We start from the raw sequence: 20,158 nt of genomic DNA on the forward strand, positions 1-20,158 counted from the left end.
TTAAGATCACAACATCAAAGATTTAAAGCTTCAACAGATCTTGTACAATATTGTCATTTCCCTTGGAATTCAAGGCTAATGTCTTACCTATGGCTTGGAGTGCTAACTACAGTAAATATTTAAGTGATTTATTAATTAAGTAAATAATTAATTTAATAAATTTATTAATTAAATTAATTTAATATTTAATTTATATTTATTAATAACGATCTAATAAGTAAATATTTAATTAATTAAATGATTAAGTAAACATTTAAGTAATTTATTGTAAGCTTAAATATTTACAATCTCCTAGAGGATTTACACTTCATGCTATTTAAAACATCACCCATTTGCTAACTGGGTGACCTTGTGTAAGCCACTTTGCATTTCTATACCTCGATTTCCTCATCTATAAAATGAAAGGGGTTAAACTATAGGGCTATCTCATTCATAATAGAAAGATATTTCATCAATTTGCTCTTTGTCCTGCTGTTGAGGGAGAAATGAACCCAGGGATGTAAAAATCCTAAACCAAAGTTCCCAAGGCAAGGCCGCCTGGAATGAATTCATGGACCCAAGTATTCTTTAAGTCAAGGAGGCAAAGATTTATTATGCTTTACGTAAATAAAGCAGGCAAGAATTCTTAGGGAACCTACAACCACACAGGACTACAAGGAAAGTTTAAGTACAAGATTTGAGGATGAAACCTGTCAATTAGGTGTTTTGGGGTGGGATTAGGGAGTGGTTTAGGCGTGATTAAGGGGTGGTCAGTTCTTAAAGGAACATGCACTTTTTGTATCTACTGAGCAGGTATCTTACCCAGAGTTCACTGGGAAATAGCCCAAGGGGGTGGCCAGGAGGAGATGTGGTTTTTGCTGTGAAACGTTACTAAGTCACCAAAAGTTCACGGCTAACTGGGAATATCCAGGTGGATTCCATCACGTTTCTTGTTAGACAAGATTAATGTAAGGGAGTATACATTTGACTATGTCTAGGATATATGTTAGACTCAGCGTAGTCAATTATCAACATCCTGAATCAATCTATAATTGGGCATAGCTGCTTACTGAGCTAGAAGCAGAGATAATTTTGGGGCATGCTGCCCTTTAGCTAGAAAGAGAGACTGCTAGGGCCAATGCTTTGAAGCTAGGGAGAGATGTGATTTTAGAACTGGAGTTCAGGCACAGGCACCTAAGCAGAGGCTAAGGGGAAATGTGATGTTAGAATTAGGGTCCAAGTGCAAGCACCCCATCACTGCCTTGCTATAGACATTGGTCTTTGGCCACACATACATATTCATAAATCCATCTCCATTTCATCCTTACCATAAGGGATTGTAAACTCTGACATTTAAAGCTCTTTCCAATCCGACTCCAGCCTAAAGGGTGAGGCCTTTTATACATGACTCCCTTTGACTCTATATTCCAACCAAACCGTATGCCATTTCCTATTTCTATTCATTTGCACCAGCTGCCCCCTATGCCTACAACTCCTTGCCTCTTCATATCTACCTCATAGAAATTCCTGACTTTCTTCAAAGCTCAACTAAAGAGCTACTTCTTACAGGAAGTCTATTTTGCCCTCCATCCCACTCCACCCACTTGGTAATACCCTCCTTGTGGAAGTGACTTTGCATCTATTTTGAATATGTTATATGTTGACTCATCTGTGTACATGTTCTTTCTCTGCAATAGAATGGAAGCTCTTTGTTATCAGGGACCATTTCAGTTTTGTTTGTGTTTCTCCAGTGCCTGGCATATAGTAGGTGCTTCATAAATGCTTATTGATTGAACTGTACCTTGAGCTAAAATACCCCTAGGACTGAAGCACAGCTGAGTAACCCTTGAAAAATTACTCAAATAACTTAAAGATATCAGCAGGCAAATGTGGGAATCTCTTGGGATATTATAGCCAGAAAGGAACCTCATCATGTACAAGTGAAGAAACTGAGGCCCAGAGGAGCTCAGTGATTTTTGCTATTCAGTTATAAGTTTTTTAAAAGCAGAATCTGTGTCAGATGTACTTTTCTGTTTAAAACTCCTATTACAATGTTTATGGGCAGTGAGGTGGCACAATACTTAAAGCCCTGGGCCTGAATTTAGAAGGTTCAAATGCCACCTCAGACACTTACTGGCTGTGTGACCCTGGGTGAATCATTTAACCCTATTAGCCTCAGTTTCCTCATCTGTAAAATGAGCTGGAGAAGGAAGGCAAACCATCACAGTGTGTTTGGGGTCACAAAAAGTCAGACATGGCTGAAACAATTGAACAACACCAGCAACAAAGCTTTTATTAGGTGTTTAACAAATAGTTGTTTAGATTAATTGAAATTCATTGCCCCATGTCACAGCATGTTAATGGCAGAACTGGGACAATAAACCACATGCCCTGATGTCCAACATTTTAACAACTCTACCAGGCTGCTTCAAAGACATATTAATCCAGAAGAAAGATTTCTTTGATTACAGAGTTCCTTCCTCAGGGCAGTATAGATACTGAGATAGTGTAGGTAGATATTGAGTAGGAAGTACGACTGAGATGAGGTTATTTGTCTTAGCTGGGCAATCCTAGAGACTATGGCAATTGACAGCTCATTAACTAGGAATCCTGGCACCTGGGGCAAATTCAGTGGGGTCAGGGAAAGGTCTTATGAAATGTCCTTTTGAAGTAGACTGAAGACAGAGAGGAGTTGGAAAGGTAAAAACCTGAGAAAGAAGTGTATTCAAAGAAGGCAGAGACTGGTGTGGAGACAGGTGTCAAACACAGGGTCCATAGGTAGCATAACCAGATTAAAATTTGATTAGGAAATATTTAACAAAATAAATAAAAATACAATTAAAAGTCAACATGTTGCCTGCAGGGGGCGGAGCCAAGATGGCAGCTGGAAAGCAGGGACTTGCATGAACTCCCTGCCAGGTCCCTCCAAAAACCTATAAAAAATGGCTCTGAACAAATTCTAGAACTGCAGAACCCACAAAATAGCAGAGGGAAGCAGGGCTCCACACAGGACAACCTAGATGGTCTCCTGGTGAGATCTATCGTGCACAGAGCTGGCAGCAGAGGGGAGCAGAGCCCAGTGTGGGCAGTGGCAGGACCAACCAGACCAGGAGCCAGGCAGAACAGGCCCTAGCACCCTGAATCAGTGAGCTGTGGCAGTTACCAGACTTCTCAACCCACAAATACCAAAGACAACAGAGAAGGTTAGTGGGAAAAGCTGCGGGGGACAGAGTGGAAAGAGTTCACAGTTCGGCCACCGCCCTGGAGGCAGCGGGAGGGGGGTGCAGCTGCAGAACTACAACTGCAATTGCTTCCGGCCCCAGGCCCACCTGGTGGGAGGAATTAAGTGGAAGATCAGAGCAGGAGTGCAGAGCCTGCTTAAGATCTGAGTCCATTCCAGGTTGGCAGTTCTTGGGGAAGGAGGAGTGCTGGTGTGGCAGAGCTTGCTGTATAGAAATAGCTCTGAAAACAACAGTGCATCCCCTCAAGCTTGGAACAAAGTACTCTTTACTTTACAAGCAGTCATACCCCGATAAAAAACTCAAGGGTCGAGTAAGTTGGCTGGGAACATGGCCAGGCAGCGAAAATGGACTCAGATTCAGTCTCAGACTTTGGAATCTTTCTTTGGTGACAAAGAAGACCAAAACATACAGCCTAAAGAAGACAACAAAGTCAAAGAGCCTACATCAAAAGCCTCCAAGAAAAAACATGAACTGGTCTCAGGCCATGGAAGAGCTCAAAAAGGATTTGGAAAAGCAAGTTAGAGAAGTAGAGGAAAAATTGGGAAGAGAAATGAGAAGGATGCAAGAAAATCATGAAAAACAAGTCAATGACTTGCTAAAGGAGACCCAAAAAAATACTGAAGAAAGCAACACCTTAAAAATAGACTAACTCAAATGGCAAAAGAGCTCCAAAAAGCCAATGAGGAGAAGAATGCCTTGAAAGGCAGAATTAGCCAAATAGAAAAGGAGGTCCAAAAGACCACTGAAGAAAATACTACCTTAAAAATTAGATTGGAGCAAGTGGAAGCTAGTGACTTGATGAGAAATCAAGAGATTATCAAACAGAACCAAAGGAATGAAAAAGTGTAAGACAATGTGAAATATCTCATTGGAAAAACCACTGACCTGGAGAATAGATCCAGGAGAGATAATTTAAAAATTATTGGACTACCTGAAAGCCATGATAAAAAAAGAGCCTAGATACCATCTTTCAAGAAATTATTAAGAACTGCCCTGATATTCTAGAGCCAGAGGGTAAGATAGAAATTGAAAGAATCCACAGATCGCCTCCTTAAAAAGATTCCAAAAAGAAAATTCCTAAGAATAATGTTGCCAAATTCCAGAGCTCTCAGATCAAGGAGAAAATACTGCAAGCAGCCAGAAAGAAACAATTTGAGTACTGTGGAAACATAATCAGAATAATCCAAGATCTGGCAGCTTCTATATTAAGGGATCAAAGGGTTTGGAAAACAATATTCCGGAGGTCAATGGAGCTAGGATTAAAACCAAGAATCACCTACCCAGCAAAACTGAGTATCATGCTGCAAGGCAAAATATGGATTTTCAATAAAATAGAGGACTTTCAAGCTTTCTCAGTGAAAAGACCAGAGCTAAATAGAAAATTTGACTTTCAAACACAAGAATCAAGAGAAGCATGAAAAGGTAAACAAGAAAGAGAAGTCACAAGGGACTTACTAAAGTTGAACTGTTTTGTTTACATTCTTACTTGGAAAGATGATGTGTATTATTCATGAGATCTCAGTATTAGGGTAGTTGAAGGGAATATGCATATGTATATATATATGTGTGTGTATGTGTATTTATATACGTGTGTATATGTATGTATATATGTTTGTGTGTGTGTATGTATATATAGATATAGATATAGATATGTAGACAGTAGACAGAGGGCACAGGGTGAGTTGAATATGAAGGGATGATATCTAAAAAAATCAAATTAAGGGATGAGAGAGGAATATATTGAGAGAGGGAGAAAGGGAGAGAGAGAATGGGGTAAATTATCTCGCATAAAAGTGGCAAGAAAAAGCAGCTCTGTAGGAAGGGAAGAGGGGGCAGGTGAGGGGGAATGAGTGAATCTTGCTCTCATCGGATTTGACCTGAGGAGGGAATAACATACACACTCAATTGGGTATCTTACCCCACAGGAAAGAAGGAGGAAGAAGATAAAAAAGGGGGGATGATAGAAGAGAGGGCAGATGGGGGAGGAGGTAATCAAAAACCAACACTTTCGAAAAGGGACAGGGTCAAGGGAGAAAATTCAATAAAGGGGGATAGGTTAGGAAGGAACAAAATATAGTTAGTCTTTCACAACATGAGTATTGTGGAAAGGATTTACATAATGATACGCATATGGCCTATGTTGAATTGCTTGCCTTCTTAGGAAGGGTGGGTGGGGAGGGAAGAGGGGGGAGAATTTGGAATTCAAAGTTTTACAAACAATGTTCAAAAACAAAAAAAAGAAAAGTTTTTGCGTGCAACTAGGAAATAAGATACACAGGCAATGGGGCATAGAAATTTATCTTGTTCTACAAGAAAGGAAGGGAAAAGAGGATGGGAGGGGAGTGGGGTGACAGAAGGGAGCACTGACCGGGGAACGGGGCAACCAGAATATATGCCATCTTGGACTGGGCGGGAGGGTAGAAATGGGGAGAAAACTTGCAATTCAAACTCTTGTGAAAATCACTGCTGAAAACTAAATATATTAAATAAATTAAATTAAATTTAAAAAAATATGTTGCCTGCAGAGGTCCTTATGTATGGATTTCTTGTTGTTCAGTTGTGTCTGACTCTTTGTGACTCCATTTGGGTTGGTTTTTTTTTTTTGGCAAAGATGTGGTTTGCCATTTCCTTCTCCAGCTCATTTTACAGATAAGGAAACTGAAGCAAACAGGGTTAAGTTACTTGTCCAGGGTCACACATCTAGAAAGTATCTGAGGCCAAATTTGAATTCAGAAGATGAGTCTTCCTGACTCCAGGTCTGGCACTCTATCCACTCTCACTTAGCAGCTGTGTATGAATTAGTGGCTCCTTTTTCTATTTGAGCTTTACATCACTGGAGAAGATTTTGAGTCAGTTACTGAACTTATTGACTGTGAGCTGCAAGACTAAAGATAGCAGCAGTAAGGATCTGGATAAGACAGAGTGACCTTTTGAGGAAGAAAAAGACTTGTCAATGATGACAGAAGGGGGAAGGTCTGAAAGTAGCTCTAGGGAGCAAGGGATATATCAGCGGCTTCTCCCAACTCTGAGTATCAGGGCATGTGAGAGAAGCAGCAGCCAGTCATGGAGAAGGTCCCTAGAGATGAATCTTGGGATCACAGGATTTGGTATCTTCAAGAGGACAATAGATTTTATACAGTGCCAGAAGATGCAAAGATGAAAGGGACTTTGTTAGTCATTGAGGAGGGTTCCAGAGGACAGAATGGAAAGGAAGGGCAGGGCCAAATAGAAATTGGGGGTGGCTAGAGTTGAATTTATTATGGACATAGAGGTGAGAAGGACTTTTCTGAAGCAGCCAGCATGTGCTGTCTCTGAAGCCAATCTCACCTGCTGATCCCAGTAGCTTGTTCACATGGTGAGGCCTCCAGAGACATTTTTCTCCTAGTGGGTACTCTGGACCCAGGAGAGGACCATGATGGCCATATGACCTTGGAAAGTAGCAGCTCAAGCGGTGGCAAAATGAGGTAGTTGACTGGGTGGCCAACACTCTGCTACAGGGAAGGAAGCATCTCCTCTGTTGAGAGGAACTACATTCCCCTAAATAGAAGCACTTGGGACAAATTCCCAATAGCCCTATACAGGTTCCATCTTGGTTTAATGCTACTCCATTTTCTGTTTCACATTGGTTGTTCTTTCCATATGATTCTTCTAGGGAAGGAGGCATCATTGTTGGATATGAAATCATTGGTTCCAGCAACACATCTGAGCTTTTGGCTGCTGTCACGGAGGTCTCTGGAAAGGTGAAATCAAACCTTAAAAAGTACTATCTAATAGAAGAAAGCTCCTTCCAAGTGTTTGGAAAAGGTAATACTATTTCTTAGTCTTCTGTGCAGTGGTTTGCTTTTCTTTTTCATGGGAATCAAAGAGCTGGAAGGGACCTTAAAGGCTATATAGTCATACTCACTCCTTTTATGGATAAGGAAATGGACAGAAGTTAAATGACTTGCCCAAGGACACATATCATACTTTTTACATAAAACGTATGTTACTCGTAGAAACATGGGAAGATAAAAACTTACATAGTATTTCTCATTCATTCATTCAACAAATACTTATTAAAAGTCTACTACAGAAATGTCTAATCCAAGATTCAACATTCCCCAGTATAGCAGGGAACCAGATTAAAATGTAATTAGGAAATATTTATCAAAACAAATAAAAATACAATAAAATATAGATAATATCACATTTTAAAACTAAGTCAACATGTGGCCCCCAGGTATCCTTATGTATGGATCAGTCTCCCCTCCCCCCTTTCTATTTGAGTCCAACACCACTGGCCCATGTCATGCATGCAATGAGTTCCTTGGGCCAGGTGATGGTCTTGATTGGACTAGGATGACTGACACTTTCTAGGCTCCACTGACTCATTCGGATGTTTGCTGCTTACTGATGTGGTCTTTTGTCTCTCATGCAAAAGAACCTCGGTGTCACTGGAAGCTATTGTTGGAATGATTGCATAATAGTAACTGGGATGTGGCCCCCTCAGGAAACCATGTTGAGAATACTTAACCTTCCTTCTTTCCTAGGAATTGACTGAACTAAATCTGAACCAAAATGACTCACTCTTTTCCCCAGGATGCTTTTTCTCAGTCTTTGTCACTTGAACTTAGATCTCTCCAACTCAGATTTGCCTCACCTTCTGTCTCCACTAAAGAACATAGGTAGCTGGATTTGCATGAGATCTGGGGAAGTGGTGTGGTACAGTGCAAAGAGAGCTGGGTCTAGAGTTCAAATCCCAGCTCTCCCACTCACTATTTATATGATGTTAGGCATGTCACTTAATTTTACTTACCAATCTCAGATTTCTCATCTGTAAAATAAGGGGCTTGGAATACTTGACCTTGGGGATCTGTTCTACCTCTAAATCTTTGGGCAGCTCAGTGGTACAGTAGATAGAGCGCTGGGCCTGGAGTGAGGAAGATCTGAGTTCAGATCTGGCCTCAGACACTTCCTAGCTGTGTGACCCTTGGCAAGTCACTTAACTATGTTTGCCTCAGTTTCCTCATCTGTAAAATGAGCCAGAGAAGGAAATGGCAAATCACTCCAGGGTCTTTGCCAAGAAAATCCCATATGAGGTCACAAAGAGTTAGACACAACTGAAAACAACTGAACAACAACCACATGGTTTAACTAGTGAGCGAATAGTGTGACCTAGAACCCCACAATCTCTGATATTATCTTAGACAAATTTAAATATGTATTCAGAACTAAGGAGATGATAACAACAGATCTTGGACCTTTCTTTCCTCCAGGTTGTCATGGTTGCTGTTCAGTTGTTTTAGTCACATCTGACTCTTTGTAACCCCATTTGGGATTTTCTTGGCCAAGATACTAGAGTGGTTTGCCATTTCCTTCTCTAGCTTATTTTACAGGTGAGGAAACTGAGGCAAACATAGTTAAATGACTTGCCCAGGGACACACAGCTACTGCATCACCTAACTGTCCTAACAGTTAGAGCCAGCCAAAAGTAGAACGAGCTGCCTCATTCTACTTTGAACCCACTGGGTTCATCCCTGGTAAAAATCTTCAAATGAAAGCTAGATAACCACCTGTCTCGGACATTGTGGAGAAGATTCCTAGATAGACGTGATTTGGATAGACAGTCTGTGAGGGTCCCTTCTAACTTTGAACATTCTATGATCACACCAAATGGAGAAACAACCTGGAGGAAAGAAAGGTCCAAGATCTGTTGTTATTATTTCTGATTAGTCATTTCTGATTCTCTATGACTCCATTTGGGATTTTCTTGGCAAAGATACTGGAATGGTTTGCTATTTCCTTCTCCAGCTCATTTTACAGATGAGGAAACTGAGGCAAACAGGGTTAAATGACTTGCTCAGGGTCACATAGCTAGGGAGTGTCTGAGGCCAGATTTGAACTCTGGAAGATGAGACTTCCTGACTCAAGACCAGCACTCTATCCACTGTGCCACCTAGACTTACCTCCAGGTTAGCTGTAGCTATATGGCTTTGAAAGCATGAGCCAGCTCTTAGGAGACTTACATGTGTTTGGGGACCAGACGTTTTCGCTCTAGCTCTCCTCTCACCCTCCCCACCCATTTGTTTCCGTTTTTGCCCAGCTGACTGTGACAGCGTCATCTTTGGATTTGGTTCTGAGAACGACCAGTACACCCTGCCCTGCAGCGCCGGCTACGTGGGAAACATCACTGCCAGATGTCACTCTTCATCATGGCAACTGGTCAAGGAAACGTGTGTGCCCTCTCAGCTGGAGGAACTGAGGAAGGTCAAGTATTTCCACATGATGGGGCTTATCCTGGGTTTGGGTTTCACCAGTGACCAGCCCTCAGTGAATGTGACAACTCCAGTTGTCCTCAGTGGGAGTCAAAGTAATTCGGTTAATTCAATGAGTGCTTAAAAACTGCCTACTAGGTTCCAGGCACCGTGGATACAATGTCAAATGTGAAAATGGTCCTGACCCTCAAGGAACTTAGCATAGAGCAACAACTTATTGAGGCAGCTGGTGATGCAGTGGAGAGAGCAGGGGGACTGGGATCAGGAAGACTTGAGTTCAAATTCAGCCTAAGACATTATATGACCCCAGGCACAGTTAATCTCTGTTTGTCTCAGTTTCCTCAACTATGAAACGAGTGTAATAACAGCATGCAGGGTTGTGCTCTGAGGATCAAAAGAGGCAATATTTGTAAGAAAACACTTAGCATAATGACTGACACACAGTAGGTCCATGTGAACACTTATCCCTTTCCTTTCCCTTCCTCTTATCAATGCCTAGACCAGCCTCAGAGCAGCCTCAGAGCCAAGGCTGGAAGTTGGGACATAGAGTTCTGGAGGGGAGGGAGTCTGAGCTAGGCAAAGCAAGAGATTGCCAGCCTAGCAGATAATCGAAAATCCAGAATCACATACCAACTAAAGGTCAGGATGAGGCCTGGTTGTGGCATACAAGGCTCATATATTAGCTATGTGGTACAGTAGAAAAAGCATTAAACCTGGGGTCAGAAAGGTCTGACTGTAAATCCAGCCTCAGAAACTTACTAGCTGTGTGACCCTAAGCAAGTCACTTCACTACTGTCTGGCTCAGTTTTACCAACTGTATAAAGGGTATACCAACTGTATATAGGCTTAGCCCAGTAGATGGCACATAGTAGGCACTTCTTCCCTTCCCCTTCTTCATTGGTGTTACCATAGCCAAGGACAGAGAGCTTCAGATGACTGTCTTTATTATGCTTGTGTCTCTCTCCATGCCCAGCAGAAGGTTTTGTACAAAATAAGTGCTTAATAAATGGCTCGAATGAATAAGTAACTAGGTTGAGAAGATGGTGAAGAACCAGGAGACCAAGAAAGAATTAAAGGGGTAACAAAGGTTTTCTTTTTCTTCTCCTTCATTTTTTTGGCCCTCACCCCCATCCCCACTGGGCAAGGAGGGAAGTAAGAAAGAAAAAAAATGTTGGCTTCTTAAAAAAAAGTAACTAAAAAAAAGAATTAAAGGGACAGAGAAACCCAACATTTGAGGCACTAGGGGTTCAGAGACCTTGATAACGAGGCAGACTCTTATCTTTGGAAGGTTTCTTTCATAAATTCACTGAAGCCATTCCTTTGTGAGGCCTACAGGTGCACTCAGATAAGGGTGTACACTATGTTAGACTAGAGAGGGTGAAGGGCAGGGGTAAGAAATGATCTTGACACAGTTCAGTGTTTAATGATCAATGGAGAATAATGGCACTGTTACCTAAAGGGAAGAGGAAACCAGTGAGTACAGGAACTGGGTTCCTTTGGATGTTTCTAGTTGACTGGAAGGGAGCACCTGCTCATACCAGCTAACCATGAGAGCATGGCTCAGTGGCCATAGAAACAGGCCTTGCGTAGGAAGCAAAATGGAGAAACCAATGAAGCAAATAAAACCTGGCCCAGGCCTAACACAGAGGATCGGAGACACAAACAGGCCCACATAACAATTTGTTTTGCATGTTTCCATTTTCTTATATGTTCCTCTATGAGCTTCATGAGGGCAGAGACTATACATTATCTAAATTTCATCTCTACTCCCACCATCTATTTCAATCTTCTGCTCATAGTAGAGGGCAAATAAGTACTTGACAAATTGTGGTATTGAACTAAGTTGAATTGAATTAGATTATGTAGTTCTCAACAAGAAAATTTAAAAGTAGGGTGATAATAAAAATGAAATCATATTTGTGTGGTGCTTGAAAGCATGTAAAACACTTTCTTTGCAATGAAAATGGTACAATGTAAGCCCTTGAGGGAAGAGACTATTTCTTAAGTGAGTGTGTGCGTGTGTGTGTTTCCATCCCCCTGTGCCTTGTTCTTATTAGGTGCTTAGTAAATGCTTGTTTAAAGGAATTCAATTTAGTTTGTTGATGGCAGTCAACAAATCTCATGGACCTTAGATGTCAAGTAAGCATTGCCTCATTTTCTAAAACTTTGACTATCCTTTACTAGAATCTCAGTGCAATTGAAGGCAACATCACTGAAGCAGCTGTGTCTACCATAATGCAAGAACTTTCCACCATCATTCAAAAAAGTCCATCCACCACGGCTGGGAGCTTAGGATCTGTGGTCTCAATTCTGAGACAGGTTTCATCTCTGTCATTCTCCAGCCATGTCCAACTCTCAGCCCCAACAACAAAGGTATCTGGTCCTGGGTGCTTGGCAACGTTTACCCCAAATGTTCATTTAAGTGGGTACAGTTGAGATCTATTCAACCAAGCTGTAACAACCACCTAAAGGAATCACAGAAAGGCTAGCCACTTTCTTCAACATAGGGAAAGAATTCAGGATCTAAATTCTGGGGCTTAGAAATGAGTTAGAACTAGCTTTAAGTTAGCTGTCTATATGATGCATGACAACAAGAGATGGAGTCACCATTCCATGTTCAAAGCAAGCCTGGGTGGGTGGGCAGAATGCTGGAAGTCAGGAAGACCTGGGTTCAAATCCTGCCTCTGAGATTTACTATCTTTGTGATTTCGGATAAATTATTTGATCTCTCTGAGCCTCATTGTCCTGATACAGTTGAATTATCAAAGACAGAAGGATAATAGAGAAACAAAAATTTGTGCCTGCCAAAAAAAATTACCTAAACTCTAATTTTGTAAAACTTAAGTTCACTTCCTGGAATGAAGTCAAAGAGACTATGAAAGGAGTGTGTCCTCAGAACACTGGAATCAAAGAAACAGCCAGATGAGCAGTCTAATAGGCTTGAAAGAATGGGGCAATACAGAGGCAGTGGTTATAAGCAGAGATGTCTGCAAGAGAGAGAAGCATATGGGGATTAAAAGAGAGAAGACAGAGTTTGTGGAAATTGGATGCTTCAACCCAATCCCTTCAGCCCCAGGAAAATCCAAAATGTGCACAGTATGCATTCCGAGTTAGCATGGAATTTTGCTGTCTTAACTGCAGTAAACATGGAAACATGAATAAACACAAACTGAAACATTAATAAAAAGATCATGAATTTATTAGTAAGATGAGTGCAATATGGGAAAAGGATTTCAAGACCCACCTTAATCATTCGACTATGGTCTGAGTAATATGATGGTCACCACTGCACCCTCAAAGTGATAAGTGCACATGGGTGGCTCTCTCTGTAGCCATGTCCCCTCCTTTGCATCTGCTGAATCTCCAGTGTCCTCATAAAAGACCTAGAGTCATTGGCCCTGGAGACAATCCCTTGATTCTGCTGATGTCAGCCACTCAACCCAAAGTTCTTGTTGTACACCTCAAGGAAGCTAATTTGAGTTGGTAGATTTTATGTTGTGAATTTTGTGGCCTATGTAATAGTTCTGGTTTTCTATCACATGACTATGCCCATCACGATGGCCACTGACTTCTCCCTTAGCCATGCCTTTCCTCTCACTGAGCATCATTCTCAGAGACAAAACTAAGGCAGGGCAATTGTGGTTTCCCCCCAGGGCCCAAAATATAAAGGATTATAACAGCACTTTACAATCCTTAAACACCATAGAAATAAGTTTAGCACCCAGGAAAGAATGATTAGTCAAAATAGGAAGGTACTAGATAGCATGTCTGGAGTGAGTTCCTCTCCTACCCTGACTTCCTCTCTCTGAACAGAACAGTTTCCCCAAATTGGGGTCAGGTAGGGAAATTCTCTGTGCAGCTTGCCACAGGCATGGTTAGTGGTACTTGCTTGGGGCACAAAAATTCCTACTCATAGCTTTGGCAAGTCTTTGTTCATTTTTCATGTACTTGCAATGGTTCTCCTTGTTCCTTTAAAATACTAATTAAGTTCCCACTCTGTATTTCAGAATTTCTTAACTGTAGCCGACCACCTCCTTAATTCTACAGCCATAAGCAACTGGATGGTTTTGCTGCAGGAAGAACGGAACGCCAGCTCACAACTGCTAGAGACACTGGAAGACATTAGCATTCTGGTTCCTTCTAAAATCATGCCTCTGACGTTTTCAGGAAAATTCATTAATTGGAATGGGATTCTAGCAACAGCAAGCCAGAAACAGGAGGGTTACAACTATCAGATAGAATTCTTACAGGAAAACAGTTCTAAGCCTATCAGAGGGACATTGTCAATAGGCAAAGACCAATTCCAGAAATCCCTTCCCCAGACTATCATCAGTATGGCCTCTCTAACTCTGGGAAGCATACTACCCAGCACCTCAAAGAGCAGTGCTGTAGTTAATGGGCCAGTGATATCAGCCATCATTCCAAACTATACATTAGATGAAGTTTTCCTGAATTTTTCCAAGATAGACTCCAACCTGAGCAAGCCATACTGTGTGTTTTGGGATTTCAGACACTTGGAATGGAATGAGGCCGGCTGCCAACTGTTGAAAGAAACTCATGACAATGTGATGTGTAGATGTACCCACCTGACCTCCTTCTCCATGCTGATGTCACCCTACGTCCCTCCTACCATCATCCCTGTGGTGAAATGGATCACTTATGTGGGACTCAGTGTCTCCATTGTAAGCTTGATCCTATGCCTGGTGATCGAGGCTATGTTCTGGAAGCAGGTGAAGAAAAACCAAACCTCCCACACCCGCCACATTTGCATGGTGAATGTGGCCCTGTCCCTTTTGATAGCTGACATTTGGTTTATCATTGCAGCTACTTCTGATGCCCAGAAAAATGCCTCAGGAGTTTGTGTAGCTGCTGTTTTTTTCACTCACTTTTTCTATCTTGCCTTATTCTTTTGGATGTTGACATTAGGCATCATGATGGTCTATAGAATGGTTCTGATTTTCCATCACATGACTATGCCCACCATGAAAGCCATTGGCTTCTCCCTTGGTTATGGTTGTCCTCTCCTCATAACCATCATCACCATCGCTGCCACGCAACCAAGCAATAGCTACCGAAGGAGAGATGTATGCTGGCTCAACTGGTCAGAGAATGCCAAGCCACTTTTAGCCTTTGTTGTTCCAGCCCTGACCATCGTGGTTGTGAATCTGATGGTTGTACTGGTGGTCTTACTTAAACTGCGGAGGCCTACCATTGGGGAGAGGCTGAGCCGAGATGACAAGGTTACCGCCATCCGCATTGGAAAGTCGATAGTCATTCTAACACCCTTGCTGGGGCTCACTTGGGGATTTGGCTTGGGAACAATAGTTGACAGCCAGTCTCTGGCTTGGCATATAATATTTGCCCTGCTCAATGCATTTCAGGTGAGAATAATAACAGTATATTTCAGATATAAGAATCTTATTATAATCATGGCTTAACAGGGGCCACAAGGTATAAAGACATGGAGGTTGGCTCCATGCTGGCCACCCAGTCCGTGCTCCTGTACCTCAAATTACCCAGAGAAGTGATTTTTTTAAAAGGAGAAATTGATGGCAAAAACATTAAAGATTACCTCTTGCCCCCACTCCCAGATAGGAAATGTCATCACCTTCTTCAGTAATCCATTTCAAGAACCCCAATATTTTCAGGAGGTTCTTCTATATATCTGGCCTAAATCCTGCCTCCTAATGATTAAGGGCACTTCCTTTGATTTGGGTGTTTTTTTTTCTTTGTTGAAATAGATTTTTTTGTGTTCTTCTTATACCATCTTTTTCCTGAGCTTTGAACTTGCTAAGAAAAATGTACACAATTTTTTAAAGAAAAACTATTATATACAGATTCTATTTAAAGGCAATGAATAAGTATCCATTGAATTGGATTTTAACATAACTATTACTTTCCTCTCTATGCACTCTCCAAACTTATTGTGTCTCACTTAAACTGTGAAACACAGCACTGAAGAGAAAACTAAGGCACTGATAATTGAGGGGTAAAGTGAAGAGATCCCCTTCATAAAACCTTTGCCATGAAAACAAAACATCAGAAAGGAAATCAAGGATGAATTAGAGAATTTAGGGGTAGGAAGAACTTTGGGACTCCTGGGGTGTGAGGTAAGGTTCTTAGGCAGTCAGCTAGATGGATTCCCATGGGTCCAGCACGGATGGATCCTAGTTTAGGTCAGTGCAATACTGAGGGCTCTAGCAATCAATTCAATAATTCAAAATTTCTGAAGTGCCCACTATTCCATCTTTGGCAGGCCCAAGCCGGACCATAATTAAGAGCAGCAACCAGTTCCTCCCTGTCTTCCTCCCTTCTCTAATATATCAGTATAAATTTGGGTGGTGCCCAAAGAGGGCAGGGTGTGTTGAGGTGTAGAAGTAAGGTACAGGCTTGCAGAACATGGAGAAGTGGTTGCCAGGTAGGATTTCCACATGCATTGCTTCCTGGGCTGATAGCGTTGGGATTCAAAGTTATGTGACTATAAATTACAGAGTAGGTGACAACCTGCATTGATTGAAAGAACTCCTTCATCCTGGTATTCTATCAATGAAATCAGTCCCAGTCAACCCCATTCAGTCCCTATCCTATGTTCACAGCACTGTGCCAGGGTCTAGGAGAGATATAAAGATAATACAAAGATAAACAAGATAGGTTGGGAAGCTTATAATCCGGCACTGAAAGATGACACGTACACAAAAAATTATACTTATTATAATTATACTAATTATAAAACTAATACTAATAGGTACATAAAAGAAGGAAAACTAATAGTAAAAAATATAATGAATAGAGAGTACTATGTGAGATCCAACACCTCTCTATCCACATCTAACATCTGGCCAAAGGAAGCAGTTTAGAACAGACCCAAGAGAATAGAGGGAGATCAAACCTTGTAGGTCTTTAGAAGTCTGTTTGGAAAAGGGTAAACAAATGAATTGTGGTTTATATGCTTTTTATTTCCTAGGGATTTTTCATCTTATGCTTTGGAATGCTTTTTGATAGTAAGGTATGTATGTCCCTTTTCCCCCCATGGCTCACTCTTCTCCATTATCATCCAAAGTCACTTGCTGACCTGGGTCTCAAATTCCTCATCTGGGAAATGATGGAATTGGACTAGATGAGGTCCAAGGTCCCTCCCACCTACAACAGCTCTAACACGAGACAATAGATGACTCAGCTGAGACACAAAAGAACCCAAGAGTAACCACTGATTACAGTATCACTTTTTGTTGTTGTCAATCAGTTGTTTTCTGTCATGTCCAAGTCTTTGTGACCTTATATGGGGTTTTCTTGGCAAAGACACTGGAGTAGTTGCCATTTCCTTCTCCAGTTTATTTTACAGATGAAGAAACTGAGACAAACAGGGTGAGGTGAGTTTCCCAGGGTCACACAGCTAGTAAGTGTCTGAGGCTGGATTTCAATTGAGGGAGATGACTCTTCCTGACTCCAGGTTCAGTACTCTATGCACTATATCATACAGGACCATTTCTAATGCAATTTTTGAAAATGCCCAGGTCAAGAAAACATTATACAAAATGATTACAACGATGTAAATTGGATGGACATAAAAAATCAAAACTAATTAGGATGGCCAGGTTTGACCCCCTCAGAAGAGAGATGAATTACAGAATCAAAGATTTACAGTAGAAAGGGCATTATCAGTCTAACCCCCTCATATTAAAGATGAGGAAACTGAGTCTCAGAAATAGTAAGTGACTTGCTCAGGGTCAAACAGTAAGTAAATGACTACAGCAGGATTTGAAATCAGGTCTTTCTGATTTCCAGTTCGTTACTCTATCCTTACTGAAACTACACCTCCTTTTTTTCTTTGCACAGGTGGGGAGCTATGAGTGTATAACTCTGCATAAAATGTGACACTTGGCTAATGTGTTAGATTCCTTAGTTTCCTGAATGGCTTCCTCCCCTTCCCCTCACTTTTGTATTCTTTATATTAACAAATGGCTCTCAGGAAGGGGAAAGGAGAAGGTTATTTTGGGAAGTGGATAATAATATAAAAAACAAAAGATATCTATAAACATTTAAAAAAGATAAGAAAATGACTGCCCATAAAGACTAAACCACCTGTATGTAGAGAAATTCTCCACCAGCTTCTTAATCCCAGCTCTGATATTTACTCTCTATGTGACCTTGGGCACATTACAACTTATCTGTGCCTCAGTTTCCTCATCTGTAAAATGAGGAAGCTGGACTAGATAATTCTTTTTGTCTCTAGATTAGCAATCCTAAATTCCTGCTCAAAGACCATGAAAGCGGAGTAGCACCTACCAAGTACTAACAAACATGTGTGAGTATTTTATCTCAGATTTCCTCTGTTGCCCTTCTAGATTCGTGAACTTCTATTTAAGAAGCTGTTTCCAATAAACTCATCGTCATCAATGCAGCCAATGAAGGTAACTCCCGATAATGATGTACAATTGCAGAAAGGGTCATGGACCCTTCTTATATAGTCACAGGAATTTCTTCTGAAAAGGAGATCTAGTGTGGAGTCATGAAAAGTCATAAGTTTAGTAATTATAATAACTCACATATATGTCTTGAATGAGATAACATATTTAAAGTGCTTTGAGAACCTTAAAGCACTATATAAATATTAGTTATCGTTATTATATTAGTTAATAAAATACTATTTATATTTATTCATTATATTTAATTATGATGATATAATTAAATATTTTTGTTCAGTTGTGTCCAACTCTTTGTGACCCCATTTGTGGTTTTTTTGGCAAAAATACTGGAGCAGTTTGCCGTTTCCTTCTCCAGCTCATTTTACAGATGAGGAAACTGAGGCAAACTGGGTGAAGTGACTTGCTAGATAGTAAAAGTGTCTGAGGCCAGATTTGAACTCAGGAAGATGAATCTTCCTGACTCCAGGCCTGGCACTCTATCCACTGTGCCACCTAGCCACTCCATTATTAAATATTAGTTGCATTTACTTATATTATAATAATATAATTAAGACTTAATTGTTGTTACATATAGAATATAGACTCCTCCATAATCAGATCAGGAAACTGAGGCCCAGAGAGGTTAAGAAACTTGCTGAAGATCACTAAAATAGTAAATAGCAGATGCAGGATTTGAATTCATGTCTTTTGAGTCTAAATCCAGTGTTCTTTCGTCTATATCATACTGCCCCAAGGGAGGTCAAGGAGTATGCCCATTCACCTGAAATTCAATTCAAAAGCATTTCTCACAGAATCAAAGGATTTACCTTGAGAAGGGAACTTAGTCCACTCCCCTCACTTTACAGGAAACTGAAGCCTATCAAATGACTTGAATAGGGTCACTTAGGTAGTAAATAAGTGGCAGCATTGGAATTTGAACCCGTTTCATGACTCCATGTTCTTCCATTTGAAACATACTACTCCTTAAGATGTAGAAAGGAACTTCTACTACATTGCTGTACAGCTCCCCTCATCACAGCTACCATCTCTCATGCTGAGAAGTTATGTCCCTGCACTTCCACAGATGAATTCAGAAACTTTCCTCTTCTAGACACAAGCCTCAGTCATGTGGTTCTATCCTCTCCTGACATGATGTGTTTGAGAAACCTCTCATTGCTACCTCTTGGGTATTTGGGCAAGAACACATGCAACTACAGCATGCCTTTATTCCAAGGCAGGGACTGTGGAGAAGGGCTCTCTAAGTATCCCCTCGGATCATCCTTGATAAAGTTGCTTTCTTCTTGTTACAGGTCCAGTTAAAAGGAATGTCCAGTTCAGAGTAATTTGAATTGAATCATACCTCAGAGTCTGGGGTTCACTCACTCATCCTTAATGGGGTGCAAATAGACCAAGTATGTAGAACAAGGAGATGTCATTAATCCTCTTAACAAAATGTTTATGGGTATATCCACACCCTTCTATTGGGGTATGCCCCTATCAAAGCCACAAACAATGCTTCACTGCCCTATAGCTTTAGCCAGTTGTTTGGGCTCCCTTGATTGAGGACTATTGAACTTTAAAGCCTATATATTTTATTTTTTGGTCAGGATCTGTGATTTCATTGGTAGAAGGAAATCTTCTCTGCAAATCAGAAGCCATTTTGTAACTTTTAGTCTTAGAGCAGGGCTTCTGAACTTAGAGCCCACAGAACCCCAAGGGGTCTGTGGATAGATTTCAGGGGGTCCATGAACCTGGGGAAAAATTACATCTTCATTTTTACTATCCTCTAATTGAAATTTGCCATTTTCCTCCAATTCTGAAGGCAGGCAATGAAGATTACTCTAAGGAGTCCATAGGTTTCACCAGACTGCCAAAGGGGTCATGGCACACAAACAAATTAAGTTCAGAAAAAAGGCCACGGAATCTAGAGAGTTTAAGTGACTTGACTCATATTAAAAAGCCAATATGTGTCAGTTGTATAATCCCAGGCAAGTCGCTTACTTCCTCTGACTCAATTTCCTTATCTGTAAAATGGGGACAGTAATGTTTATTAGTCCTCATTGTTACTGTGAGGCTCAAATGAGATAATGTATGTAAAATGCTTTGTAAACCTTAAAGCAGTATATATGTTTGTCTATACATGTATGTGTACATGTGTGTATGTGTATATATACATGTATAGACACACATATATACTTATACATATGTTTTTATATTTATATCTATGATTGAGGAACATTTTTGCATCTTTCACTTTTTAAAAATATTTGGATTTTTT

The 20,158-nt window shown here is 40.8% G+C and overlaps 1 protein-coding gene across 1 annotated transcript in view; it reads left to right on the top strand.

Annotated features, from left to right (window-relative positions):
• Nucleotides 1–20,158, top strand: part of ADGRF1 (adhesion G protein-coupled receptor F1) — a 53,939-nt gene that overhangs the window by 27,930 nt on the left and 5,851 nt on the right. The window contains exons 7-12 of the mRNA XM_036769453.1: nucleotides 6,874–7,025; nucleotides 9,304–9,467; nucleotides 11,660–11,848; nucleotides 13,483–14,856; nucleotides 16,440–16,481; nucleotides 17,821–17,886. Coding sequence (XP_036625348.1) covers nucleotides 6,874–7,025; nucleotides 9,304–9,467; nucleotides 11,660–11,848; nucleotides 13,483–14,856; nucleotides 16,440–16,481; nucleotides 17,821–17,886 — 1,987 coding nt within the window. The remainder of the gene's footprint in view (nucleotides 1–6,873; nucleotides 7,026–9,303; nucleotides 9,468–11,659; nucleotides 11,849–13,482; nucleotides 14,857–16,439; nucleotides 16,482–17,820; nucleotides 17,887–20,158) is intronic.

This window comes from Trichosurus vulpecula, chromosome 7, assembly GCF_011100635.1.
Source record: "Trichosurus vulpecula isolate mTriVul1 chromosome 7, mTriVul1.pri, whole genome shotgun sequence".
NCBI classification, from domain to species: Eukaryota; Metazoa; Chordata; class Mammalia; order Diprotodontia; family Phalangeridae; genus Trichosurus; species Trichosurus vulpecula.